General features: G+C 54.1%; 8 protein-coding genes across 8 annotated transcripts; 3 read left to right on the forward strand and 5 right to left on the reverse strand.

The window, feature by feature from the left end:
- Nucleotides 1–1223: 1223 nt before the first annotated feature.
- On the forward strand, nucleotides 1224–3044 carry MYCGRDRAFT_88705 (uncharacterized protein; the record flags this gene model as incomplete). Its single annotated transcript, XM_003855846.1, has 3 exons — nucleotides 1224–1953; nucleotides 2041–2314; nucleotides 2366–3044. 3 exons carry the CDS (start codon nucleotides 1224–1226, stop codon nucleotides 3042–3044), a joined length of 1683 nt encoding a protein of 560 aa, XP_003855894.1.
- Nucleotides 3045–5521: 2477 nt separating this feature from the next.
- Nucleotides 5522–6990, reverse strand: LEN2 (lipolytic enzyme/sugar transporter; the record flags this gene model as incomplete). The annotated part of the gene is made up of 6 exons (XM_003857705.1): nucleotides 5522–5622; nucleotides 5706–5884; nucleotides 5960–6386; nucleotides 6440–6501; nucleotides 6557–6869; nucleotides 6933–6990. 5 exons carry the CDS (start codon nucleotides 6853–6855, stop codon nucleotides 5522–5524), a joined length of 1068 nt encoding a protein of 355 aa, XP_003857753.1.
- A 447-nt stretch (nucleotides 6991–7437) lies between these two features.
- On the reverse strand, nucleotides 7438–8805 carry MYCGRDRAFT_102016 (uncharacterized protein; the record flags this gene model as incomplete). The annotated part of the gene is made up of 2 exons (XM_003857704.1): nucleotides 7438–8520; nucleotides 8583–8805. 2 exons carry the CDS (start codon nucleotides 8670–8672, stop codon nucleotides 7591–7593), a joined length of 1020 nt encoding a protein of 339 aa, XP_003857752.1.
- A 2247-nt stretch (nucleotides 8806–11052) lies between these two features.
- Nucleotides 11053–12868, reverse strand: MgEXG1 (putative Exo-beta-1,3-glucanase; the record flags this gene model as incomplete). Its single annotated transcript, XM_003857703.1, has 3 exons — nucleotides 11053–12285; nucleotides 12342–12392; nucleotides 12452–12868. 3 exons carry the CDS (start codon nucleotides 12618–12620, stop codon nucleotides 11252–11254), a joined length of 1254 nt encoding a protein of 417 aa, XP_003857751.1.
- A 3968-nt stretch (nucleotides 12869–16836) lies between these two features.
- MYCGRDRAFT_106780 (uncharacterized protein) lies at nucleotides 16837–18319 on the forward strand (the record flags this gene model as incomplete). Its single annotated transcript, XM_003855847.1, has 1 exon — nucleotides 16837–18319. The coding sequence occupies one exon, from the start codon at nucleotides 16889–16891 to the stop codon at nucleotides 18317–18319; it is 1431 nt and encodes a 476-aa protein (XP_003855895.1).
- Nucleotides 18320–19182: 863 nt separating this feature from the next.
- MYCGRDRAFT_33635 (uncharacterized protein) lies at nucleotides 19183–20286 on the reverse strand (the record flags this gene model as incomplete). The annotated part of the gene is made up of 3 exons (XM_003857702.1): nucleotides 19183–19569; nucleotides 19622–20028; nucleotides 20217–20286. The coding sequence occupies 3 exons, from the start codon at nucleotides 20284–20286 to the stop codon at nucleotides 19183–19185; spliced, it is 864 nt and encodes a 287-aa protein (XP_003857750.1).
- Nucleotides 20287–20527: 241 nt separating this feature from the next.
- MYCGRDRAFT_106782 (uncharacterized protein) lies at nucleotides 20528–23036 on the forward strand (the record flags this gene model as incomplete). The annotated part of the gene is made up of 6 exons (XM_003855848.1): nucleotides 20528–20844; nucleotides 20897–22037; nucleotides 22396–22497; nucleotides 22559–22572; nucleotides 22632–22799; nucleotides 22872–23036. The coding sequence occupies 6 exons, from the start codon at nucleotides 20764–20766 to the stop codon at nucleotides 23034–23036; spliced, it is 1671 nt and encodes a 556-aa protein (XP_003855896.1).
- A 626-nt stretch (nucleotides 23037–23662) lies between these two features.
- Nucleotides 23663–24090, reverse strand: MYCGRDRAFT_28780 (uncharacterized protein; the record flags this gene model as incomplete). The annotated part of the gene is made up of 2 exons (XM_003857701.1): nucleotides 23663–23737; nucleotides 23794–24090. Coding segments are annotated over 2 exons (372 nt in total), but the record flags the coding sequence as incomplete, so codon positions are not given.
- Nucleotides 24091–25999: the final 1909 nt, after the last annotated feature.

Raw genomic sequence — 25999 nt, forward strand, 5'->3', positions numbered from 1 at the left:
GCCCGACAATCCTCAGATGGTAGCACAACTTCACGCCTCAGGCACCTCCCTCAAAGCCACCTCGTAAGCTTCCACCTCCTGTCTGTCTGCAGACTGTCTCTCACAAACCCCAACATCACTCCCATTCTACACAAGAATCCTACGAAAAGACCTGCTTATCTGATCAGCACTCCACTTTCCAACCACATGCCATCCGAAAACATGTCATGATGAACATGAGGTGCATAAAATTCAATACTTGCACGTTTGCACTGGCCCGAAGAAGTTCTTCGGTTCAGGTGACGCAGGGTGATGTAAAGCGCGTGGAGATGGTCGGAGGAAGACAGCCATGCCCTTGGAATCCTTCCGGCAATGCTTGCCGTGACTCTCGTGGGTCATGGAACGACGCATCTACACGGACGAGGTTCATCGACTTCATGCAAAGTCGAACGGATCAAGATAAAGAGATCTCGCTTCAGCAAGCTCGTCGACCTTCTGAATCATGGACTTCCTCCCCCACTCTCGGTCAGTCAAAATTTTCGACGACAGTACCTTGAGGAAGGTGAATGAAGCGGTATGAATGATGGGCGAATCTCTTGACTCTTGCCGTCCAGGTCCCCGATGCCTCAAGTCGCCAATGTGAAAGAAAGGCATGTTGTTCGCGAGGAACAAAGAACCTAGAGTCGGCCTCCTGTCGAACGCCGAAGTGTACGCAACTACCACCTTGCATCAGACATCCGCCGCGCAATTCCCAAGCCACATCGTCTCACACGCCTGGAACTGTCCGCCATTGACTGGAACAGTTTTCATATGAGCAGTTTTCATTTCTGCGAATCTCTCTCTCCTCGGTTCTGCGTCCCCTTCCTACTCTCCCTCACCTTCCATATACACACATTTGACAAGACCTTCAATCCTCTACCCTGCGTTCTGCTTTTCTTCATCCTCTATTATTATACACACATTTTGCAAAATACGATCGCTTCTTTATCCGGAAATATGCCTACATCTATTGTGCAGCTCGGCGTCGACCTTGTGCTCGCCATGCTTTCGACCCTCGCCACAATGAGCTTTGTCCTGGATTATCGAGACCTTTGTGCAGCGACAGACACAATGCCTTGTCGACCTGCACAATGGCCTTTCGGCCGGCACAATGCCTTGTCGACATACATGGTCTGATGCTCCCAGACTATAAGAAGCGAACTGTCTCCGCATCCCTTCGCCCCGGCAATCAATCAATCGCAATCATGACCGCAGAAATGACCTTCGACATGGCGCAGAACATTTTCAGCAAGACTAAGCAGGCCTTGGAGGAGCTGGATGAACCGCTTCTGCCCGTTTCCGGAACATTTCACAAAGTCGACGTTGTCCATCCTGTCCTCGTGCTACTTAAGGAGAACGAACAGGTTTGTATGATGTCCTCGGCCTCCAACGCTCCCGCAAGATACGATCCGACCGCACCTCTTGTTCTCGATGCTGCTGTGACTGCTCACGCTGGTCGTGACAATCGCTCCGAAACCAGCATGTGCTCCTTCTACGAGAGCACCGCATCGGCCGCGAACAGCGAACCGAATCTTGCCGGAACCTTTTTTGAAGACCCGCAAGAGTTCTACGAGAGCACCGTATCGGTCGCGGACAGCGAACCGAATCTTGCCGGAACATTTTTCGAAGACATGCAAGAGCTCGTTCTTTTCCATGGCCGTACCGTCCTGAGCACCCTGCCATACATGAGGGTCGGGGATGTGACACCTCGGATAAGACTCGTGGTCTTCACCGAGCTGTGTCGACCTGGTGCCAGACACCTCGAGCTCTACAAGATGTACGAAATGAAAGGAGGGGAGTTCAGAACGGCTGCGGAACAAGTCGACGGTGCTGACTACCCACAGTGGATCTGCGATTTGGACGATTTGATGTTCCGCACCAGTGATCGAGCATGTCGCCACGTTGCTTTCCGATTCCATGGACCTCACATGGAAGGTAGGTACGCTGGTAACCCGACAATGGGCATAGGCAAATTTGGGCTTTCGCGTCATCCCCCATACGACGTGGCACTTAATAGTGTAGCCACTACGATGGCCGTCAACCAACTTTCAGAAGCTGACCGGACATGTCTCTACTGTACGGAGAGCTACCTCGATGTAGGCCACGAGCCCACCATCCCACCCTGCGGCGTTGCGTCCCACGTTTTCTGCCGCAGCTGTATGATCCGACAGTGCGAATTCAACGATCCGAAGACCGTATCCTGCCCGCAATGCAGACGGTTATTCTTCACAGCTCCCAGAGAACTCGACTACCTCGTCTTTGGCATGATCAACGGCGAGTACTGGAACGATTCAAGGTACACCAAGTGGGAGAACTTGCAGCGTTCCTTTGCTGACCTCGACCGAAGTTCCAATATCGGAGAAAACGATGGACAGCACTTCATGCCAAACAATACCTCCGCCCTCTTCAACATGTGGCTGACTCTCATCAGCGACGATCTCGCCGACGGCACCGAACACGATCACAAACGTCTCGACTTCACCCCTGAGTTCCGCAAACTCCTCCTTGCGGTCGAAAGCGGTTTCCGACTCAACTACGGAGTTGAGTATGCTGGCCCTGTGTCAACCGCTGCCCTACGCTCTCAAATGCACGACTCCATCTTGGCTGCTTTCATCTCAGGTTGGAGAACAAACTACGCCTTCCCAATGACCCTTGAGGAAAAAGCACGCCTCGACCTCGCCCAGCTCTCCGAACCCCAACTCTTCAGGCCAGGCATGGCAGAAGCCATCGAGCGCTCCATCGAACGCCTCGCTCGTGCGCTGAAGTTGCGAGTTTGTCCTTGTGGTGCGCCGGGAGATGATTTCGGCAAGCATTATCATGGCGATCGGTACTTTTGGAGTCTGGAGGATTTCGTGAGGCGGGAGCATATCACGAATGGGCTTCACCTACTTCCCAACGAAGAGGGTGACCTCGGCGTCAGGTTCAATGTGGAGATGACGATGGCGGAGCATGCGGCGGCGACGGATGGGATTCGACGAAGGTTGGAGGCGTTGGAGATGGAGTGTCGGATTGCGCTGGAGGAGTAGTCGGGGATGCTGGCATCTCAAACACTCCTGTCTGACCCACTGAGCGTAGCACAACACACCTATAGAACATCACCATTAATGATCACTTCATACGTACAACCTATTCACCAAGTTGTCTCATTCACATAAAAACTGTCGACCGAATGTCTACATCACACACCAACAAATTCTCCCTCTCACTCGACTCCACCTTCTGAAACGTCTCCCTCACACTGACTACTCAAGCAAGCCTTTTCAACGCGCCTCACCCCATCCTCCCCTTTCACATCCCCCCCTCTCCTCTCCTGCCGCGCAAATCTCCCGCCTCTCATCCACAACCGCCTCTTTCGCGAGCACAGTAGCTTGCTCATACGTCCACTTCGCTCCAGGAGCGAATTTCAACTCAAACACTCGATCGATCTCATCCAACGACAGGCTCCTCGTCTCAGGATAGAAGATGTAGATGAACGGCAGCCAGAAAGCGTTGCTAACAGCGAAGATGATGTACAGGCGGGCCGGCGATTTTCTGAATACCTGATGAGAAATCCAAGTCAGCAATTGTGAAGAGCAGAGAGAGGAAGCTTTTTGGACCATCACTTACCAATCGGCGTGATCGACACAATAATATAAACACAGACCCAAATTCGTCGTCATCGCCGTCGCGGCGCCGATATTTGCGGGCTCGATTCGAGTTGATTTCCGAAGGGTAGAGGGAGTCCAATAGCCATGAACGAGAGGCCGAAGAAGAAGAAGTAGTAAATGAAGATAAACGCCACAGCGACTCCATTCATCGCTTTGCTCCCCCCGCCGAGCCCGATTGCCGCCATAGCGAAGCACAAACTCTGACCTGCTGCGTCGAACAGCATGAGTTTCCTACGATCGAATCGTTCGATTGTCCACATGGCCACGGCGCCCCAGAACATCTACTGCATGGAGTCGCAAGCCGATCAGATGAGGGACATGCGTGCGGGTGGAGAAGCCGAAGGACATCGTTCCAGGACGACGGGGAGGTTTAGTACGCCACGACCTGTTGAATGTCAGTACCGACCTTCCGATGAGATCCTTGCTCAGGAGACTCACGTTGACGCCACCCATCTGCTGCATAACATGTGCCCCCATCCCGAGCAAAAATTCTCCTCGGCGTCTGCTGTCTTCCATTCCCCAGCGCCTCGCGCCAGCCAACTTGTCCTTCCTCCTTCCCCCTCTCAATCGCCTCCCGCATCAACTCAAACGACTCGTACACCTCATCATCTTCAACTCCCTTCCCATAAAGTCTTGCAATCGCACCGTTTGCTTCCTCCTCCCTACCCTTTAAGCACAACCCCCTCAGACTCTCGACTAAGAACGGCACAATGCCTGCAGTGCCCAGAGCGAGGAGTGACTGCAACCCCAGTGGAAACCTCCAGGAGACTTCGTTGTCAGGCAGATATGTAAAGCCGAAATTGATCCAATTCGTAAGCACGAATCCGCCAACGAGACAGGTCAATTCGAACGTCACGAGGCGGCCGCGGAGATGTGGGCGACTTGTTTCCGCTTGCCACATGGGGATTGCGGTGGTGTTGACGCCGATGCCGACGCCTGCGATGATGCGGTCGGTTATCATCTGAAATTCACAAGGACATGTCAGCGAACGTGTCGATCAGGTGAAAGGCGGAACTTACATGTGGAACAGTATACGCCGTCGCTTGCAGCAGTCCGCCGATGAAAATGAATCCGCAGCCGAGCACGACGTTCTTCCTGCGACCGAATCTATCGCCCGTGAAGAGGCTGAGGATCGCGCCGAAAATGCATTCCCAGAGTGTATGTGGACACGACTTGGCCTTGGAGGGTGGTGTCCGGCTGATTGAAAGTGCGCAGAAAGGAAGGATCGGTCACTGGAATGAAGTTAATGACAAGATCCATCATACGAGTGGGATTTGTGACGGGAACTCACAAAGACAGCCTAACAAGCCTTGGTCATAACGTGGTTTTCTTGTCAGTTTGCTTCCGGGCCAAAAGGGAAAGGGTAACGGGACTTATCAAAAAAGCAAAAATCCCAGTCCACAAGATGCACAGATTCTCACCAATAATGATTGGCCTTCTAATGCTGTCGTCGGTCCCATGGCGATTAAATGCGTGCGAAGCAAATTGCACAAGGAGGAATAGATCGTGGGACATTGCAAATGTCCTCTTTCAGGCACGCCATACGGAGGCGAGGCCCACTGCCGTCGGCCCAAAGCCGCTTCTCCTCACTCTCTCGCAGGAGTCTTCTCCTCCCTGTGCGACCATGCGACCGTCCAGTCGGTTCGCTTCCAAGGCCACGACGACGGCTATCTGCGTCGCATGCGGAGAACTCGATAGTACTGCACGATCCTGCACTGCAAAGAACGGCAGCTCGAGCAAAGCTTTGCAGGGATTCTGCAGGTCTTCCTGCAGCAGCTTCGCCGCAAAGCTCGTCAAGTTCTGAAGAATTGTCGATCTGTAATATCATCAATGTATACAAATCTTCATTCACACTTCTACAACTCATGCAATCTCGTCCAATTACTCATATCCTCCTTGGGCGGGTACATCCACGCGGACTGCGATTTATTCGTGACAAAGTAATCGCGGTCCCAGCCTACATTTCACGTCAGCATTCAAGAAATCTAACCTTCAATACGTGTTCGCGAAGGCGGATTCCTTCGCGAAACATCAACATACCTTTCAAAGCCCCACACGCCAGCGTTTCCTGTTGACTCCAAAACGTCGGCGCTTTGGAACCCGGTTCCCTCGCCGGCTGGATCCATTCTTCAGGTAGGAGTTTGATGGCTTCAAACCAAGCTGCTGCCATGGCGTTGTAGCCCTTTTCGGAGGGGTGGATGCCTGAGTCATCGAGGTTGCTATAAAAGATGGACGGTCAGTACGAGAGCAGAACGGGGTCCCGTTGAGAGACGAAAAAGGAGAATAGCACTCACTACCCCACCGCGTTGAACATGTCCACTATGCCCACCCGGAACCCCTGCTTCCTTTTCTTCTCCACCAGTCCCGGAATCTGCGAATTGAACTTCCGCACTCGCTCGGTATCCTTCAGATCCGTGAGATTGTCCGTGATTTGCGCCACGATCAGGGCGGCGTCGGGGTTCTCGCATAGAATCGCATCCATGAGATTTTCCAGCCGGATAATCTCAGATTCGTGTGGTTCCGTAGGAGGCAGACCAAAACCTTCGTTGCAGTCGTTGGTGCCCGCGCCGAGGAGTACGAGGTTCGGGTGCTGGGTGAGAATATTGTTTGCCATGATTTTTTCTTGGATTACGACCATGGCTTGGCCGCCCCAGCCTTCGTGCTGATTGTCTGGGTTGTTGTCGCCCGTTTCTTTTGTGCCGATGAAGTCCACCGAGCGTCCTGTTCGATACGTAAGCAAATAGCGGTTTCACATAGCGCTCGGTCTTTCGCACCTTCCTGCACTAAGTGATTCCTCAACGGAAGTCGCCATCCATTGTTCCCATTTCGTTCCTTTCTGCCTCAATCATCAGCTTCACGAAATCCACAAGTCTCCTTCGAACTGCACGCACCCTTCCGTAATGCTGTCGCCAACGGGGAGAATCCTTAGCGGCACATTGATGACAGAGTGACTACCAGGTTGTTCGGAGTCGCTCTTCGCGGAGGCGGGAGTGTCGTCGCCTTTTGTCTCCGGAATGGAGTCGCCTTTCGTCTCCGGAGTAGAGTCGCCGTTCACCACCTCCTCACCACCCTCATCCTTTCCCTCCGTCTTCGCCTCACCCTTCCCCTCCGGAAGAAACTCATCTATAAACTCCGGCCTCCACTCACTCCAATCGCCTTTTCCCTTGAACGGCATCGAAACCTGCGCCATCCTATTCCGTACATCTATCCTTCTCGTCAGCAAAATGTCACACATCAAAATCTCCCAGCCAATGGACTTCAAGATACCATTATTCCGCCCCAACGAAATCACAACCAAAGAAATCACGGCCGCGGCGAGTAACCAGCGGACTCGCAATAAAGAGGCGAAGATTGACATGACGACGCGTGCGGACACGTGGAAGAGGAAGAGGTGGTGTTCATTGAGACTCAGGAGGGTGCGGACGGGAAATACGGTTGGCGTTGCCGTGGTTCGGAGAGGGTCTCGCGGGAGAGGCGTGATTAGGAGAGGTCCAAAGCAGGGACCTGACGGAGCGCGGGCCGGAGTGGATCCGAATCCGAGAATGAGAGCAAATACGACAGACAATCTCGCGCTCTGCGATCTTCCTTGACTGTCAGTACTGGTGTGATATGAGCTTCACTTTTGGACCATTGGGGAATCACGAAAACATCTGAGGCATGTAGAACATGTCATTCATTCCAGCGTAAGTCGCCATATTCGACTGGTGTATGTATACACGAGCTATCGCGACACCGTCCCTCAAAACAACATCAAAAAAGAAGTAAACTCAATGCCCTGGGTCAAAAAGCCCACAAAGCTGTAAGATGCCCAATCCCAGTTTTCCCATTACGAAAACATCAGAAACGTAAGCTGCGAGTGCGGACACCTGTAATGCGACTCTCTCTATGCCTTCCCAAAACTCCAGCCGTCAAAAAGCAGTCCCATCTAGCAAGCGAGAACAGCCACACCAGCAGCCGCGAGCGCAACACCCATCGCGCCAGTCTTCAAGCTGCCAGCTCCACCCATGTATGGGATCGTGCCGTTGCCGCCAGTGCCAGGTGCGTTAGTGCCAGTAGGAGACGCCACGCCAGCGTTGGTGGTGCTCGGGTAAGTCGGGTAAGGAGCCGCGCCGTTCGCAGCAGCGGTTCCCGTGGGAGGAGCAGCGGTGGCAGAGCACGCAGTCGCGGAAGTGAACGACGAGGCGGTGAAAGGGTTGTAGCCGACACACGAGGCGTAGTCGGCGGCGCACTGAGCCATGTTGGCGTCGTGGGCGGTGCGGCAGGCGTCGTAGGCAGCGTTGCATTTTTGCGCGCAGGCGTCGCCGGTGGCGGCGGGGGCGTTGGAGGTGTAGGCGGTGGTGAGGGTGGAGGCAGATTCGTAGGATGGAGAGGTTTGTTGGTATTTAGGGGCTGTGTCGCCGCCGGTGGAGCGGACGTAAGCTGGAGCGGCAGGGGCGGGGGCTGGGGCTGAGCCGGAGGAAGAACCAGAGCCAGAAGAAGCACCCGAGCCAGAGGAAGCGCCGGAAGGGGACCCAGAAGAGGAAGAGCCGGAGCCCATTGGCTTGTTGGGGTTGGAGATGCCGAATTGAGTGGTGTATTGGTATTGACCCTTGTTAGGCTCGGTTTCGACGATGAGCTGGATGCCGTATCCCTGGTCGGTGGTGGTACCCTCGAGGTCGGCTGAAGGAGTCCAGTCGTATTTGCCGTTGCTGTTGGGGTAGTTCTCAACGATGATGGTCTCGAGCTTCAAGTTGGTGGCCGGTCCCTTGAGGAGACGCAGGGTGACGGTGCCCGGGGTGGTTGGGTTCCAGGTGATGGTGAAGGGCTTGCCGACTGGGAGGATGTCACCGTGGTTGGGTTTGGTGATCTCGTTGCCCTGTTGGAGATGATTAGGTGTTGTTCGATGTCCATGCGCAGTCTTCACTTGTGACGACTCACCACAGGGTTGTCGCCCACGGGTTGGACCTGGGCAGATGCGAAAGACACGGTACAGGCCAAGGCGGCGGTGAACAGCTTGAAAAGGGACATGATGACGGTGGTGCTGGTGGATGGGAAAGCTGTCGGGATGATCTGATCAAGTGAAGTCGTAGAAGCTAGTTTTGCCCGTGTTGAAGAAAGCGACTGGACCGAGAGGCAGGGACTAGTGAAAGAATGGCTGAAGGAAAGGAAACTAGAAGACTTGATACAGGAAAAAGAAGAGGCGTGAACAAACGGCGTCGGCGCTTCTATAATATACTTACTCGCTTGGTAACGACTCGAGGTACGCGCTCCACCTTGCAAGGCCACGCCGGCTAACATGGCAAGGAAGCGTTGCGTCCAAGAATGTCCCTCTGAATTTCGACTTGTCCAAAGATGGAGTGTCCTGGTCGGGGGTGATGGTGGTCGGTGGATGCAGTGGCGTGCGCGGCTGGCGACTCACGCAAACGACCGTTGACTTTTGAGAGAGCAGGCAATCTCGGCTACGACCGAAGGATGACACTGGCGCGAAACCAAGCACGGCCCGTTCCAATCCTTTTCGAACGTCAAATAGGAGGTCGCACCGGATGTTTGTCTGAGTTTCGATTCCGGCACGCGAGGAGCAAAGATCAGGGCATGACCTTGCCCTGGTCGTGTCGCGACTTCAAGAAAGGTTCATTGCGGTTTCACAGCACGAAAGGGCTGATACAATCCTCAGCGGGGGAACGTAGAACATTGACAGACGATCCACATAGGGCACCGCCGAGAGGAGAGATCACATTCATCTACACACGTGCTGCGGCCATCCTTCTTCCCTGTACTTGTGTAACCGCCGGTGGCAGAATACGGTCTGGATTCTTCATGTTCTTTTCTCCTGCTTCTTTAGCGACATGGCTGCATCGATTCGATGACACAGTCTGACCAGGATCGTGGGACGAAAATAGAGCAGGGTTGGGTCATCAATTGTGGCTTACACAGCCCTACGTGCGCAAGAGACTGCATGGATATACGACTGACTTCAGCTAAGGTCGAAAGCGCCACATGTCACTGTGAGATGGCATCGCGTACATCCGATCAAAGGACTTCCAGAAAGACTCAAGACACCGAAGCGCCGATGTCATCTCCACCGTCTCATCGTGCAAACGGATCCCAGGTGGATGTTCGCATCCTGAATTGTTCAAGACACGGAAAGCGCCGACTGCACGGGCACAGGCGATGGTATTTTCAGGTGAGAATATTCGGACGTTTCGAAACATGGAAGCGTCGATGCTGCAAGATAACCACGATTGCAAATACCGACGCACGTGGCTCGTCGCAGTATGTTCCCTGAGCCTTGCAGAGAGTACTCAGATGAAGAGGAACCACGGTACTTTCCACCATCACTTCTCCTCCGACGGATGAGGAGATGTTCTAGAGGTTTCAAGACACCGACTACGTGTGAGGATACTGGAGGTGCTCTCGATGTCGATTGATCGACAAATGTTCTCTAGATGGTTTCAAGACTCAAGACAATCGCGAAAGAGCCGAGCATCACAGTCATCGCGATTCCAAATGACATCTTCACGCGGATACTTACAGTATGTTCCATGCAATGGCACGTTCAGCTGCAAGCACTCTCTCACCACCGAGGATCGTTCCGAGCAGTGTCAGAACACGGGCAGAACATTCGAGCGTCCTGGAGGTGCCTTCGATGTCGAAAGATCGGAGGGTGTTCGAGAGAGTTTCGAGACACGAAAGTGACGATGTCAAAACGCATCTCGATGCCAACAGCATCTCCACGCGAACACTCGCATCAAGGTCCTTAGGATAGCATCTTCAGCTGCGGAGAACCGACTTGGCCACTGAGAGTCATTACAAATTCTTTCAAGACACGGAAGCACGGGCAATAAATATCTTCACGGACTCATCATGCAATGGGCATCCCAAGCGAGACTGGCCATATTGAGAGAAAGCGCATTCTGGAGCTGCCAGATCACGGACATGCCAATGCGAGGAAGAAAATTTCCAGGTGAGCAGGTTTCATCGTTTCAAGATATGGAAATGCCGACACCAGTCACACCACAGGCACTTCGATTCTGCGATTGCAAAGTCGATGCACGTGGACAGTCGCAGCCCGTCCCTTGCACTCATTCTCACTGTTCTCTCAACTTGAGAATATCCACGGTCGGCGATTTCCTTAAAACGTCTAGAACATCGTTCGAGCGGTCGACCTTGGATTTTGCCCAAGGTTTCAAAGCCCAAAAAGAGCCGGATGACACGGACATTGCGATGCCGATGGCACTTCGCGAGGAGCAGCACATCGTGACTTTGCTGGAGGATAAGGTATATATCTCCACATGCTCATGCAAAGGGTAATCAATGCAAAGAGAAACTTCCCATTTCTAGAGCGCGCATTTTTGGTCAGATCACGGAGGCGTCGATGCCACGTTCGCTTCACAAGCTGAGAATCTGGAACTTGCTGCCCTGACCATTTTACATGTAAGAAAATTCTCAGTGAGTTCGTTGAGAGATCATGTCTCATATACTCAATAGGTCCATGCCCGCTCAACATCCAAGTCTGGAACATGAATCCTCAGCCATACACACACCTCTTGTGCATGTCGATCGCCACCTCCACCCTCCAAGTCGAGAGACAACACCCTCAACCTCAATCAACACCCACTCGCCGCACTAAACGGCTGCGGCACCAACCCCTCCCTCGTCAAATTCTGAAAATGCCACTCGGGCGCCGCCTCATTCTTCCACGTCCAAAAGATCCACCCATCCGCCTTCTCATACGCACTAATCTGCGCGCTCACAAAGCTCTTCACATTCCCCTTATCCGCATCCGACAGACCCGCCACTGTACCGACCGACTTGCCCGCGCAATTGCCGATATAACTGCTTCCCTGGCCGTCTTTGTTAAACGTCCCGTCGTAGCGTGCGCCGACGTTGCGTCCGTTGAGATACTTGGCGCAGTCGGTCATGGCGCCGGACCACTCGCCTGCGATGGTGACTTTGTCAGTCGAAGCCATTTGGCCGCCGAAAGCGCAGGCGGAACCGAGGTGTTCGGCGGGAGAGCGGGAGAGTTCGCCGGAGGAGAAGACTTCGTAGTGGTGTGTGTCGAGGACGAGGTTGGTGAGTCCCGCGCCGAAGTTGTCGTTGTTCCAGCTCGTGACGCCCTCGAATGCGTCGTGGAAAACTGTGGCGACGGGGGTGTCGCGGAGGTTACCCCAGCCATCGTAGTAGAATTGTTTGATGACGTTCAGGTCGAGTTGGGGACCCATGGGCTCGTTGAGAAGTTCGATGGCGGACACGGCGGGGTTGTTGCCGAAATCGTCGCGGAGTTTGGTAATGGCTGCGAGGGTTTGTTTGACGGAGTCGCCTTGGGTCCAGCCAATGGGACCCGCGTGGCCGGAGTTGTCGAAGCCGTTTTGGCTGAGGGGCGCGCCGTGGAGGTCAAGCATGACTTTCAGGCCTTGGTTGGAGGCCCATTGGACGGCGGTGGCGAGGTGTTCGTAGGCGCCTTGGACGTATGGGTCGCCGGCGAGGGGAGAGATGCTCCAGTAGCCGATGGGGATGCGGACGTGGTTCAGGCCGTAGGATTTCATCTCCGCGAAGTCGTTTTCGGAGTAGAAGTTGCTCCAGTGCGCTTCGAGACGGTTTCGTGCTTCATCCTTGCCGAGTTGTTGTGTGTATGTCCATTCTGTATATGATGTTAATCAAGGCTGTCTTCAACGAGTTCCTCGGTGGTGAGCATACCATCAACTGCACCAGCAGGGCCCTGCTCGAAGATGCTAGGAGTTATCCATGCTGTCCGTGATTGTCAGCAAGGTCCTCATTGCGGTCTTCACACAAATAGTGCAACTCACGCTCCAACACAAACCATCCTCCAAGATTGACACCTCGAACCTTCTCCTCTCCATAGCCAAAGCCCTTTACAGCTCTCTTTTCACATCTCTCCACAATTTGTGTGGGTACAGCCTCTCCAAACGCAGCCAGTAAACCAGCAGTCGCTGCTGCAAGTCGTAAAATAGCCATGTCGCTGTATTAGGGTCCAGATGATACGAGAGACAGGGAGACGTGGTCCTCGAGAAAGTGTGAACAAAACCGCCAGGTTCAGTCCGGGAGATCCAAGGAGTTTGTTGTGGACGGCACGGCCCAGCACGACTCAGCGGCCTGCAATATGAGCAGCGCTCCACGCGACGTCGCAGACCTATTGTTGAGTCGAAATAATAGTGAGTAAGGCAAAAGAATAGGGAGATGGAGATTTGCCAAGTGGTAAAGCTGGTTGATGAAACAGTCCAAACGATTTACCGTTTCCGCTGACAGCAGCGACCTGCCATACTATATGTTCATTCAATCACCCGCAAGCGATATGCAGATGGCGCGGGCGACAACGGCGAACTACGAACCTGCCAACGGGCGACGAAGATCGTCCTGCGAGAACTACGCTTCTGGCGCTGATGACATGGGTCGGAATGTGCTGGCGCGAAGAGTGCTGATCCTGCATATCGCTGCCGTTCGCAACTCCGGAGCTATGGACAGAGGTCCTGGCGGACGGTCTGCGTGACCTTGATTTCCAGCTCGGCCGGCGGTATGAGCTGGCTTTTGCCGATGGTCGCTTGTCTGGCTCATGTGATGATGGTCGGGGATTCTGTCTGGATGTGCTCAAGATCGACATGGTCTCCCCTCTTCATTCAAGTCATGTGTGTGTTGCTGAACAGCTTCGTGGGTTGGACTTCCTGCAGGGTACGGATGGTGACGGCGTGGCTCTTTTCAGGTACGGTTTGAAGAGGTGGATGATTGGATGTGAGGGGAGGGAAGTCAACGGTCGGGCTGAAGGAAAACGTCGAATGGGCGTTGATGGCGTCGGGAGATTCTATGCAGGGGCTGGGGGCCGAAAAGTCTGATTGGCTTGCCTTCCGATGTGCCGACTGTGCTACAGCGATTTTTCTTTGCTCGTAAACCTGTGCACGATACTCTTCTCATCTTGTGAGGTATGATGAACGTGCTCGTGGTGGAGGCCGCAGATCCTCCATACCTCACAACACTCGAGGCTGAAAGGATTGTGTGCTTCGGGAGGAGAATTCGCCCCAGACACGCCGCGGGTTTCAAGATCTCCCGTGCCGAGCTCCTCAAGCATGTCAGCATGCCGGTCGATAAACCTCCCTGCGCCCGAGACGGATCAACTTCTCTTCGAGTCCTCGAGTCTCGACCTCGCAGTCGACTAACGAACGATGATGCTTGGGTGCCTGCAACTTGCCTCCGATTCGATGGAGTAAGGTAGCTTGTAGGCGCGTGTATAAGCCTCGGTCAAGGAAGGTTCCTTTGTGGCTTGTCGATCTTGCAACCTCCAAACTTGTTCGAGTGGAGGAGCGGCCGACAGCGCATGGTAGCAATGCCGAAAGCATGTCGAGGGTTGAGATCTCGTGATGACTAGATGCGAGATGACGGTCAGCTTCGTTGTACAAACAAGCCCATGGCCTCCACGCGAGCTGAGCAAAGTAGAGGACCAAACCGTCGGAGCTGTACTTCGAGCTGCGATGTTCTTTATAGGCGAAGAGGTGGCTCTGAACAGCACAAGGCATAGATAATTCCATAAGTTGTCCTTGAGTATGCCAGTTCTCATGAGCCTGGGGTTCACACCCGCAACTCTCCATCATTCAGACCACGACATTTTCGACGACGAACATGCAAAGAAACCCGCCGTCTCGGCTTAAATCCACATGTGCATGTCGACATCCGGCAGATGCGGGGTGGGATTGCGGAGTGCAGCTTTTCTCCCTTAAGAAGGTCGCAGCGATCACCAACGTCACCAGGCGACCGCATGACCTTGAAGTTTTCCAGACGATGCCACATCACTACGACAGGCGGCATATAGCCGAACCACGGAGCGAGTCGAAGGAGTCAGCGTGACTTTCATGATGAACCGCCGAACCGAAGCCGCACGATGTCCAGCTGGACAGAGCTTTCGAGGTCAGGTGGATGGAAGAGGACGGTGTCGCTCGGAGCTGACGAGTGCATCGACGTGGTTTCGACGGCCGAATCTGAGCCAGATGAGGACACAGCTGCGAAGCGTGCATTGCAGGCTTCCAGTCAGCGGCGCCATGAAGGTTGCTCGCTGATGTGGTCAAGCTGAAAGACACTTCAGCAGCCGAAGTCCTGTCTTCCTACAGCATCGCCGCTTCAGCATCCGTAGTCATCGAGTCCTACCACTGTCAGCTAGAAAGAGAACGGAGACACGCAAGAGCGCAAGGATGGATGGACACAGGTGAGCAACAAGGAACGGAAAATGATACGGGTGAGGCCACCCCAAGAGAAGAGAACAGCGCGCTGCACGTCGAGCATGATGGTGCTGAGCCAGATATTTTCTCCCTACGGTCTCAAGCGCGACAACATATGCGGGACTGCCTGGTCTTGGGCACTCAGGATGTGGGCCTTCTTGTGCTCCAGTTCTGGACCTTGATCATGCTCTTCAACCTTGACACGTCGTCCTCCGGCTGATTCGGTGGAGTGATGTTCTCATCTCATTGGCGGTAAACTCCATGCGCGGATATCATGTCTTCGTTGTACGGTGGTTCGCATCTTCGAGGTGGTAACAGGTTTCCGCTCATCAGAGTACGTCCGGAGGGCCATTGCTCGAGAGTAGCTGCAAGAATCTCATCGAGGCCACATCGAAGGCGAACATGGAAATTGGCCAAGTACGAGGGAGATCGACCAATGCCTTTGGAAGACTGAAGTAATACACATGCCTGGAATCGAAAGACCCGCTCATCAAATGTACCGCAAAGCGATACGAACACCTTCATTCAGGCTTAAACCCGGCCCGATGATGTTCAGCGGCTTCCCCTTGACTGTGGTACCGACGATACGAAGTGTGGACATACACGGCACGTTCTTCACGTCCGGCTGTTTCAAGTCAGAGTGCCCACGCAGAAATGTTGCGGCCATGTTGGGCGAGTTGTCTATTGGGTGAACAAGCTGCCGTGCGCTTCGCAAATGCAGACACGCGTACATTGACCAGGACTCGCCGTTCACAATGCAGGTACGAGGTATCCGTCACTGCTGTCTCAGAAGTGTAGGATGCGGCGCTTTGACCTTGCCGGAAGAAGTCCACGCGCTACTCCGCTCCGCCCAACAGTAATCTCCCTCTACCTGGATCAAAAATGAGGAGTAGTGCCCGTCCCCTGGAGACGATACCGACAGCTCCGGACCAATGCACGTTCAAGACATGGATCACACCACGAGCATGTCCTTGCGCAATGCGTTCGTTGCGCAAGTCGCTTCATCTCATCTCACGGAGTCACGGGCATAAACATGGACCTGGGATTGAGGCAACGTCATGGCTGATGTTCTTCCTTGCTTTCAGAGTCATCGTCTAGCATACCTGGTCTGACAATCAAGGTCGGCCTGTCCAAACAATGTCCGCCTCGTCCAAAGCGCTGATGATCGACGCCCGGTTTGCGGAACCTCGTATGGTAAAATGACTTTTCAGGAGATGTAGCTGGTCACAATCTGACCCGCTGTGAGTACATTATTGCGAACGAAGAAGTCATCGTTGCAGTCCATCCGCTGACCTCCGTATGCCACTGCTTCAACGATACTGTGGCGAGCGGCCTCGTACTTCGAAACGAACGAACAACGACGACCGCTTGGACTCGCCGAGAGCGCTTCTAATTTCGTGACCTCGTATCTCACAGTTGGACTTATGAAAAATTTGTGTAAAGCCAAGGTACCATGGATAATGACTCGGTCCAGGTCGGCTTGCGGCTCGTTGGAAAGTTTCTATTCATAGCACGGCTAAAGCGAAGCTGGGCGATGAAATCATAGGGTGTGGGGACGGGAAGGAGTCGATCTCACCTCACCTTGCCGGGTACCTTGCAGGAACAATGTACACAAACCACATGTGCAGTCGATGCCACAGGATGCGAATTCCCTCTCACAGATGGGAGTCCTGCTCATATGGACCAGCGAGTGCTTCTCGTGTGTCCAGATCGTCGACGAAGCCAGGGAGAATTCAAGTCCTCCAACGGACAAATTGCCGGAATACGAGAGAGGAGAGCCTCAAAGTTGGCCGTGGTAAGGTACACTAGGGCTGGGACCTGTAAGACAGGGCCCATGTTCCCCGTACAACACGAACCTCGTATTCGAGCACTTTCGAGCCCGTTCCCTACCAGTGCGCTGACCGGCATGGAGATACATAAGACTTGCTTTCCACCGCTCTTTCCCCTTTCTTCCTCTTCCAATCTACAATCTCTTCCTCTCTCCGTCTCACACTCACGGTCACTACATCTCCTTCATTCAAGATGTCTCCCTCCATCAACATCATCATGCTGCTCGGCGCTGCGGTCGCCTGGGCCGAGAATGCCCCCATGGGTTACGGACCACCTCCAGCGGCCACCACCACCGCCGCCGCTGGCCCGCCTCCTGGATACGGTCCGCCTCCTGCCTCCACCACTGCTGGTTCCAGCCCGGCCGACTGCGCAGCCACTTGCTTCGCGGCATACCGTGATTGCCAAACCAACCCACCTGATTCCAACAAGTCGCTCTGTGCGTCCAACCTGGCTTCATGCTTGGGCTACAACCCCTTCGACAACAGCGGAACCTTCGTCACCCCGACCGCATGCTCGACCAGCGCGCCCGCCACTGCTACGGCTCCTGCACCAGCCTCTACCACTGCTCCAGCCGGCGACGCAGCCCAGTGCGCGGCGACCTGCTTCGCGGCATACCGCGACTGCCAGACCAACCCGCCAGACTCCAACAAGTCTCTCTGCGCGTCCAACCTCGCCAAGTGCCTGAACTACAACCCCTTCGACAACTCGGGCACCTTCGTTACCCCAACTGCCTGCTCCGCATCTTCCGCACCCGCTACCGCAACTGCACCACCCGCCACTACTACTCCAGCCGGCGATGCTGCCGCCTGCGCAGCGACCTGCTTCAAGGCCTACCGCGACTGCCAGACCAACCCGCCAGACTCCAACAAGTCCCTCTGCGCGTCCAACCTCGCCAAGTGCCTGAACTACAACCCCTTCGACAACTCCGGCACCTTCGTCACGCCCACCGCCTGCTCCGCCTCCACCGCGGCCGCCACCGCAACCGCACCAGCCGCCACCACCGCTCCAGCCAGCGACGCAGCCGCCTGCGCCCAAGCTTGCAACGACGCCGACCACAAGTGCCGCTTCGCTCCGGACGCCAACATGTCCTTCTGCGCCTCGGAGCTCGCCAAGTGTCTCGGCTACAACCCATACGACAACTCCAACACCTTCATCACCCCGACTGCGTGCTCGACTTCCGGCGCGCCCGCTACCGCCACCGCCCCAGCTCCAGCAGCCACCACCGCTCCATCCGGCGATGCTGCCGCCTGCGCCCAAGCCTGCAACGACGCCGACCACAAGTGCCGCTTCGCGCCGGACGCCAACATGTCCTTCTGCGCCTCGGAGCTCGCCAAGTGTCTCGGCTACAACCCATACGACAACTCCAACACCTTCATCACCCCGACCGCGTGCTCGACGTCCGGCGCGCCGGCTCCTACTGGCGGTGCTAGTGGCACGCCAACTGGTAACATGCCTACCGGTAACGGCAACATGCCAACCGGTACCATGAACATGCCTACCCACGCTGGCAATGCCACTGCGACTTCCACCAACCCTGCGCAGTACACCGGCGCTGCTTCGCTGCTCGAGAGCTACGGATCGTTCGTCGCCGTCGCTGCTGGTGCCGTCGCGATGATGGTTTGAGAGCATTTTGGAAGTGCATCTTCTCTTGTTTTGGGAGTTTTTTCAAAAAATGTCATCAAAGTTATACCCAGTGTGGTAGAAATGGCGCGATGTATACATACATGTACTTAATTCTTTTCGTCTTGAATCAAGAGAATTGGTTTGCAATGAATGATCCCGTTGGCGCTTTTCACATCTTCGATTATTGTGTCTCGTTGCGTGCCCTCTCGTCTGCCTTCTATGACTCTTCATCTCTCTGCGCACTCTTCTTGATGAGCTTTATCATCCAAGACTGCAATGCCTCGCCCACCCAAACACAACAGCGCCACAATGGACGCCGAAAGTCCCACCGAGGAAACTCGTATTATTTCTCACGCTCAGACGGCTCTGCAAATGCTCTAGGTATACAACACCAGTCGGAGATGTGCGAGCAGTAGGATGGCTTACAGAATGAGCGGAATGCTGACGTGCATGTACTTAGCCGCCTGATGTGGGTCAGGATTGAGGCGGGTGAAAGGCTGATGATTGTTTGGCATGGTGGATGAAGAGAGTGGGAGGGAGGGTATTGATATGTTGAGGGTCAGTGGACGGGAAGGAGGGGTGCTGACAGCTGAGAGGCGCGGTCCAAGGCGAGTGGTGAGTGGGAGTGCTCAATACTCAGAGCTCTCATGCTAAAAGTTCCGATCCAGAACTTCGGAGGATCGATCCATCATATTGGAGTTCGAAAGAGGTTTTGGCGCTGGTCAGATTTCGAGCGTCCGCAAAATGTCAGTTCTTGGTGATCGCATATAACATGAGAATCCAGTCTTTCGTCAAGCTCAGCATGCTGCAGTCAAGTCGTCAAATCCATTGGCGGAACACTACACCCTTATAAGCCCCATCGCTCACTGATCAGCCGGAGCTTTCGTCGGATCCCACGCACACGGCTCATACTTTCCCGTGTCCAATTTCTCCATATCCTCCTTGTCGAGCTCAAAGTCGTAAAGCTCCTTGTTCTCCTCGATCCGGTTGAGAGTTACGCTCTTGGGCAAGATGACGAACTGCTTCTGCAGACCCCAGCGCAGTAGAATTTGCGTGGGTGTCTTGCTGTGCTTCTTCGCCAGAGCCTGTAGCACGGGCTCTTCGTTCCGGGTGGCTCGGACGAGTGGTGAGTAGGCTTCCATTACGACGCCTCGGCTGTGACACCAGTCCACGATGTCAGGACGAGCGAGCCAGGGATGGAGTTCGACTTGGTTGACGGAGAGGACGCCGGCTTTGTCTTTCGGTTGTTGCTTTGAGGTCGTCAGTCGTCAAGCTACACCATAGTCGGATCGGCTACCCTACCTTCTGCCACTCCTCCAACTCATCCAAATGATGCACCCCATAATTCGACACCCCAATACTCCTCACCTTTCCCGCATCAGCAGCCTCCACAAGCGCCTGCCACGCTCCAAGTCGACCCTCCTTACCACCATACGGTGCATGCAAAAGGTACAGATCGATGTACTCAAGTCCAGTCTTCTTCAGACTTTCGTCGACGGCTTTCTTCGCGCCTTCGTAGTTGACTTCTTTGGGTGGCACTTTGGAGGTGAAGAAGAGCTGGTCGCGAGGGACGCCGGCGTTCAGCATGCCTTTGACCGTGGGCTCTTCGTTCTTGTACATTGTTGCTGAGTCGACGTGACGGTAGCCGGATTTGATGGCGTGGGAGGTTACTTTTGAGGAGATTTCCGCTGGACTTTGGAAAATTAGATCTTATTGTCTTGACGTACGCTTCGAGACTCACGTCTGGTATACGCCTGGAAAGGTGGTCAGCATCCATTCGTGGTCGTCGATATCTTAGGGTTAGGGTTGAGCACATATCCGTCTTCTTTCGCAATGCCAGCCCTTCCGATTGCAGGAGGAACTTCTCGTGGACTTGACCGACTCGGGATTCACTCACCATATCCCAGCTGGGGAATCTCATAGCCAGACTTCATGCGAACAGTGGAGTTGATTGAAAGGTTCGCCATTGCAAAGCCTGAGTGGTGGAACGCTTGTCGACGAATGGGTAATATGCTCTGCTTGATGTTGAGACAGAACGATCTTTGAGTGAAGCTCATCCAATCGAGGAGTGTGGTGTTGAGGTTAGTGTAATCAAGATGTTACTGTGAGGCCGTGGATGGATATACCAGCAGTGGGGCATCTTTCGAGGAGGGAGTTGCGTCACCGTCTATTGTGAAGTCTGATCTTTCTTCACGATAATGTCCTCACAACATTTGTACCGCTACCGAGGAAAGTAGTGCGCAGTTGGCAAGGCAAGTCAAGTATCCGAGTCTTGCAATTGGAAGACCCGAATCTCTTCATCGACTTTCCGCCTTCCTTTGTCCCGGCGCATTGCTTTCAGCTTCAAATCTGCATACCACCCCACCTCACCGAAACCGCCGGCTTGAGGTTCCTCGAGTCTTGAAGCCTCCTTGCTCTTCGCGCCTCTTGCCACATCTCCCAGCATGCGCCTCATCCGCCAGGCCATCGTGCAAAAAGATGGCTCCGGCAGCGCAACGTTGCTCCCAGAGGAGCCCGAGGATATGGTGAGCTCAGCTGCACCTATCCGCAAACCTCGAGTGCTGATGAGCCGTCCAGTGGCATGCATACAATCTGATCCGAGCAGACGACCTCCTCACGGCCTCCGCCGTTCGCAAAGTCTTCACCGATGCCGCAGGAAGCAAGACCTCCGATTCCGCCACCAGTCGAGCGAATAAGCGCATACACATGATCCTTACCATACGAGTCACGAAACTCGACTTTGATCCTCAGGCTGGGCAACTGCACGTGTCAGGACAAATCGTGTCGGAGAATGAGCATGTCAGTCTGGGGAGCCACCACACACTCGATCTCGAACTACATCGGAATTTCACATTGGAGAAGGCGGACGGATGGGACAGCATAGCGATCGCAACGCTGAAAGAGTCTGTGAATCAGGATGCAAAGGCACAATTATGGGCCGTCGTCATGCAGGAGGGTATGGCCAACATCTGTCTCGTGACGGAATATCAGACGATATTACGGCAAAGAGTGGAGATGCCCATACCGAAGAAGCGAGCAGGATCATCCGAACACGACAAGAGGCTGGACAAGTTCTACCAAACAGTCTTCGACTCGCTGTTACGGCAGATCAACCTCGAGGACCCGAAACCACTGCTACTGGCAAGCCCTGGCTTCACGGCAAGCACGTTCCAACAATTCATCAAGAAGCAGGCTGCGGGTGGCTCGAATAAGCCGTTGAGTCTGCTGGTGTCGAAGATCACAGTCGCACACTCAGCATCCGGCCATACTCACAGCCTGGCAGAAGTCTTGAGCAGTCCAGCGGTCACCAGCCAATTGAGCGACTCGAAATTCGCCCGCGCAACACAAGTCATGGATCGCTTCTCAGAGATGATCAGGAACGACGACCTACGAGCGTGGTATGGTCCGAAGGAAGTTTCCAAAGCCATCGAGCGAGGCGCTGTAGGCAAGGGAGGAGGAGTGCTCATGATCTCAAACGGTCTGTTCAGAAGTCAGGAGATCAAGACCCGCAAACGCTGGATCACGGTTGTGGATGAAGTCAAGGAGCAAGGAGGGGAGGTCATTGTGTTGAGCAGCATGCATGAAAGTGGAAAGCGATTGGAGGGACTTGGAGGCGTGGCAGCGATTTTGACGTGGCCGATTGAAGACTTGGATGATGATATGGGTAATGTAGAAGGAGGAGAAGATCTACCAGACGATGATGATGGACCGGCGCATGGTATAGAGGGAAGGAACAATGACGAGGGATTCGATTTGGACGGATTCATGTAGGGAAGAAGAACTACTTCATATGTCATGGAGGATGTACATATCACGAAGGCATGTCTATATGAAGAGCAGAAAGCATTCTTTCATCCCACGCAGTCAGTCATTCGAACAAGACCCTCGTCTTCCTTCCCTCGTCCGCCTCCAAGCGACAGATCAGGGCAAAGAAAGCGACCACCCTCGATGCTTGGCGTTGCCCCACTCTTTCCCATTGACTTCACATCACTCCTCCCAATGCACCTTCCCTCCATCTCACCACATGTTTCGCAAAACACTTCTCCGACCCAACACCTTGAAGACCGTCCTTCAAGCAAGTACTCCCAGACTGCGACCAGCGCTCACAGCGATTTCTCCGGCTCAGACTCGCAAGATGACCGAGATCAAGAAGATCAGCACGCCATTGGCTGCTCAGCGTAAGTCTGGCCACGATCTACCTCATATTCCGCCTGCAACTCAATGCTAACATTCACATAGCCGTGGCCGCCTACGTGCGCATCATCCAACTCTCCCTGTGAGGGAAATATATCTGAGCTGACAACATCCCCAGTCCCAAGCCATCCAAGCCGGCCCGCACATCTACGTTTCCGGCCAAATCCCCGCCGACGCCCAGGGAAACCTCGTCGAAGGCAGCATTGCCGAGAAGACGACCGTCTGCATTGAGGGACTGAAGAATGTGCTCGAAGCGGCTGGGAGCTCGTTGAGCAAGGTGTTGAAGGTATGCGCTCTATCACGCCCGGACTGAGAGGGCTACACAGGGAGGTGAATGAGTGCTAATGGTGATGTGCAGGTCACGATTTTCCTGACGACCATGGACAACTTCGCGGAGATGAACTCGGTGTACGAGAAGTACTTTGGCGAGACGCGGCCGGCGAGGTCGTGTGTGGCTGTGCACCAGTTGCCGAAGGGTGTGCCGGTGGAATTGGAGTGTGTTGCTTTGAGCGCAAGCGGTTGAGTGGTGTCCGCTTTCGACTCGCTGGGCTTCGCTGAATCGGTGGTGTTGGTGCAGGTCCTTCACAAGGCTTGCGGTCAGTGTTGTGACGCACTGCCGTGCATGTATGCTGAGTGGAGGTTTCAGTATGACGGATTCAAAAAGTGTATAGTCTAATACATGAGGTGAAGTCAACCGATGCCTAATCCGACCCATCTTGCAGTCCATCTCCTTCCTGTACGATTCCATGCACACCGTTTCCAATCCCCAATACGTCTATCCCAAATGTATGCCGAAGCGAAGAAGCATCCCCAAACAGAAGCGAGAGAAATGGATATCATGCAGAAGTTCCAGAAGATGTAAAAAGGCCAACCATCATAAGCGAGTGGGTATCGTACGAAAACGAAGCGAAGCGAAAAAAGAAACAAGTTCCAGCTGATCCCAAGAAAAGATGCAAGCTCCAGAAATCCAGCCATGCAGACAGACGCCAGAATCTCCAGGTCCATCCAGAAAGCAAATCGGCTCCAAAGAAGTGTCGCAAGCCATCATTGAATCGGCAAGAAAGGATACACAAACGCCCCATCAACCGGACTCGACATCTGACTCGTCGTAACCGGCGTCATACTCTGCGTCGTATAAATCGCTCCATTCGCCAATTCCAGCTGTCGCCATTTCCGACCGCACATGCCAGGCGGCCATTTCTCTTCGACACCGTAGCTCAACATCTGCCAGAAAGTCAGCATCATCCCAAAATCAGACCCACCCTCTAAAGCCAGCGCACCGCGGATAGAGAACTTACCTTCGCACTCACAATCTCCCACTTACACCTCTCCCACTCCTCCACCGCCTTCTTCAGTGCTTCCGTATCGCTCTCCTCCCATACGCGATACTTCTCTCTCAGTCGCTTATACCGCATTTGCAATTGTGCGATTTGGAAAGGTTTTCCCGTGGAGGATTTGAAGCGGGCGATGACTTCTTTCCACGGGAGGGCGAGGTCTTCGCGAAGGTGAACGAGGAGGCGGTCTTCCTCGTTGAGAAGCGAGGAGGGTGTTGTCGAGGTGGTGAGGCGTGGACGTTTCGAGGGTTGCTGATTGGAGGGTGGCGATTCGTTTTCGAAGGAGGCGGTGCGTTTGAGGTTGGGAGTGGGTTCGGGGAAGGTGCTGGGTGCGAGGGTACGGGACTGTTGATGTTGTTGTTGGGGGCGGGAGGAGCGCCGGGTTGTGTGGGCTCTGGATTGTGAAGGGGTGTCCATGGCGTAGGCGCTGAACATCTCTGGTGGGAATGTGGAGGTCACTGGTGGTGTTGGCTGGCCGGTTGATGCGGAGGAGTAGTGGGACATCTCAGGTGGGAATGTGGAGGTTACAGGAGGTGTCGGTTGGCCTGAAGAGAATTGAATCCCGAGACCGCTGGGCAGCAAAGGGTTCGGATCTGATGAACGGTTGAGTCCATTGGAGCTGCTTCGCGGCCGGTTGCTGTTGTTCGTTTGAGGAGTCAGATACCCAGGCTGGGATGACATTTGTACTGGTTGTGGTGTCATTTGTTGCTGGATGGGTTGCTGCATGCTGTACGAAGCCAGGTCGATGTCGGGTATCGATGATCGAACGAATTGGTTCCATTGTTCGCTCTCTACTGTTGAGGATGGGAAGGTTGAAGTTGGAAATGTTGACGACGGAAACGTTGATGTTGGGAACGGTGTGTTGTAGGGATCGTTGTAGGCGTACTGTGGTATCGTTAGCATTGAGAAGTGATCGGTCGCCGTTGCGGTCTGTCTCATGTAAACGATGAACATACGATTGGTTGATGGTACCACTCTGTACACACAATATCATCTCCAACATTCAACGCCATGTTGTTATTCGAATCCATAGTCGACGTCATCGTTGGATATGTCTGGCCCGAGGACATGTTGTTGCAGTAGACCAAGACGATCGACGTTGGTGGAGGCAATGTTCAAAGGATTGAAGATCGTCAAAGGAAGAGACACGGCTCGCAAGAAGCCACTGTTGGAGAGGCGGAATCATGTCGTCTGAAGCGGGACATGTTGTTGGATATGTACACTGCGGTCAGTCGCTTGTTCAATGCGTGAGTCGCTCCATCGATGGATCTACTTCCCCATGCAAGCACGGGCACCAGGGCTTAGGCACAGGAGTAGGCTTATTTTGAGCACTCCAAGCGGGCGGAGACCGACCAGAGTGCCGCGCTGGTGTAGCCCAAGAAGCGCCGCAGGGAGAAGACGGGTAAAGCGTGCTGCACTGCGCGTGAAGAGCAAGATGGAGACGGCGCTTTGGCCGATGTGGTCGACGCGGATTGGTCGAGCGAGGTGAATTGTTCAGAAGGGAAGTGTTGTGAGTGGTTCGTTTGTGCTGTCTGCATGATAGCCGCCCAGGTCTGTTTTGAGGCATTTGACCGCAATTTACTCGGCATTCGTGTGCTGAATTTAGCTGTCATTTCGACTTGCAGCAGGGAGGATCTCGTGGATGGTGTTTCAGATGGAGATCTCGCGTCGTGCAGGTACAGATTGGTCGAAGAAGGGAGCTGGACAGCGAAGCTGACCGGTGTGTCCACGATACAGTCGACGACAAATCTGTCAGTCTGACAAGACGCATTCCTTCGAATGGGGGCTCTGCTCGCGGTAATGTATTTTCGTTCTTCTTCGGACGTAGATGTCAGGGAACCCTCTCCTTCGACCGGTATCGACTGGACGTCAAGGCCTTGAAAGTAGGAAAGCCATCTTGCACAGCCATAGCAGAGATTCCTTCGAGAAGCGGAGTCGAAGACGGCGGTGCAAGACTTCCTTCCTCTCGACTTTCTCTGTGGCTTTCCACGCCGCTACGGGCTAGCAATGGTGAAACCGCAGGATTGAGTGGACGTCGATGAAGCGTGTCTCAAGCTGCAGAGGTGCCGTGCCGGGAGCAGTCGAGATGTTGCTATTCTTGGATGTCGAGATGCAGAGAGAGAGAGGAAGAATCCCACGAGGCGCCACGGGT

The sequence above is a fragment of the Zymoseptoria tritici genome, chromosome 1 (genome assembly GCF_000219625.1).
Source record: "Zymoseptoria tritici IPO323 chromosome 1, whole genome shotgun sequence".
Taxonomy (NCBI): Eukaryota; Fungi; Ascomycota; class Dothideomycetes; order Mycosphaerellales; family Mycosphaerellaceae; genus Zymoseptoria; species Zymoseptoria tritici.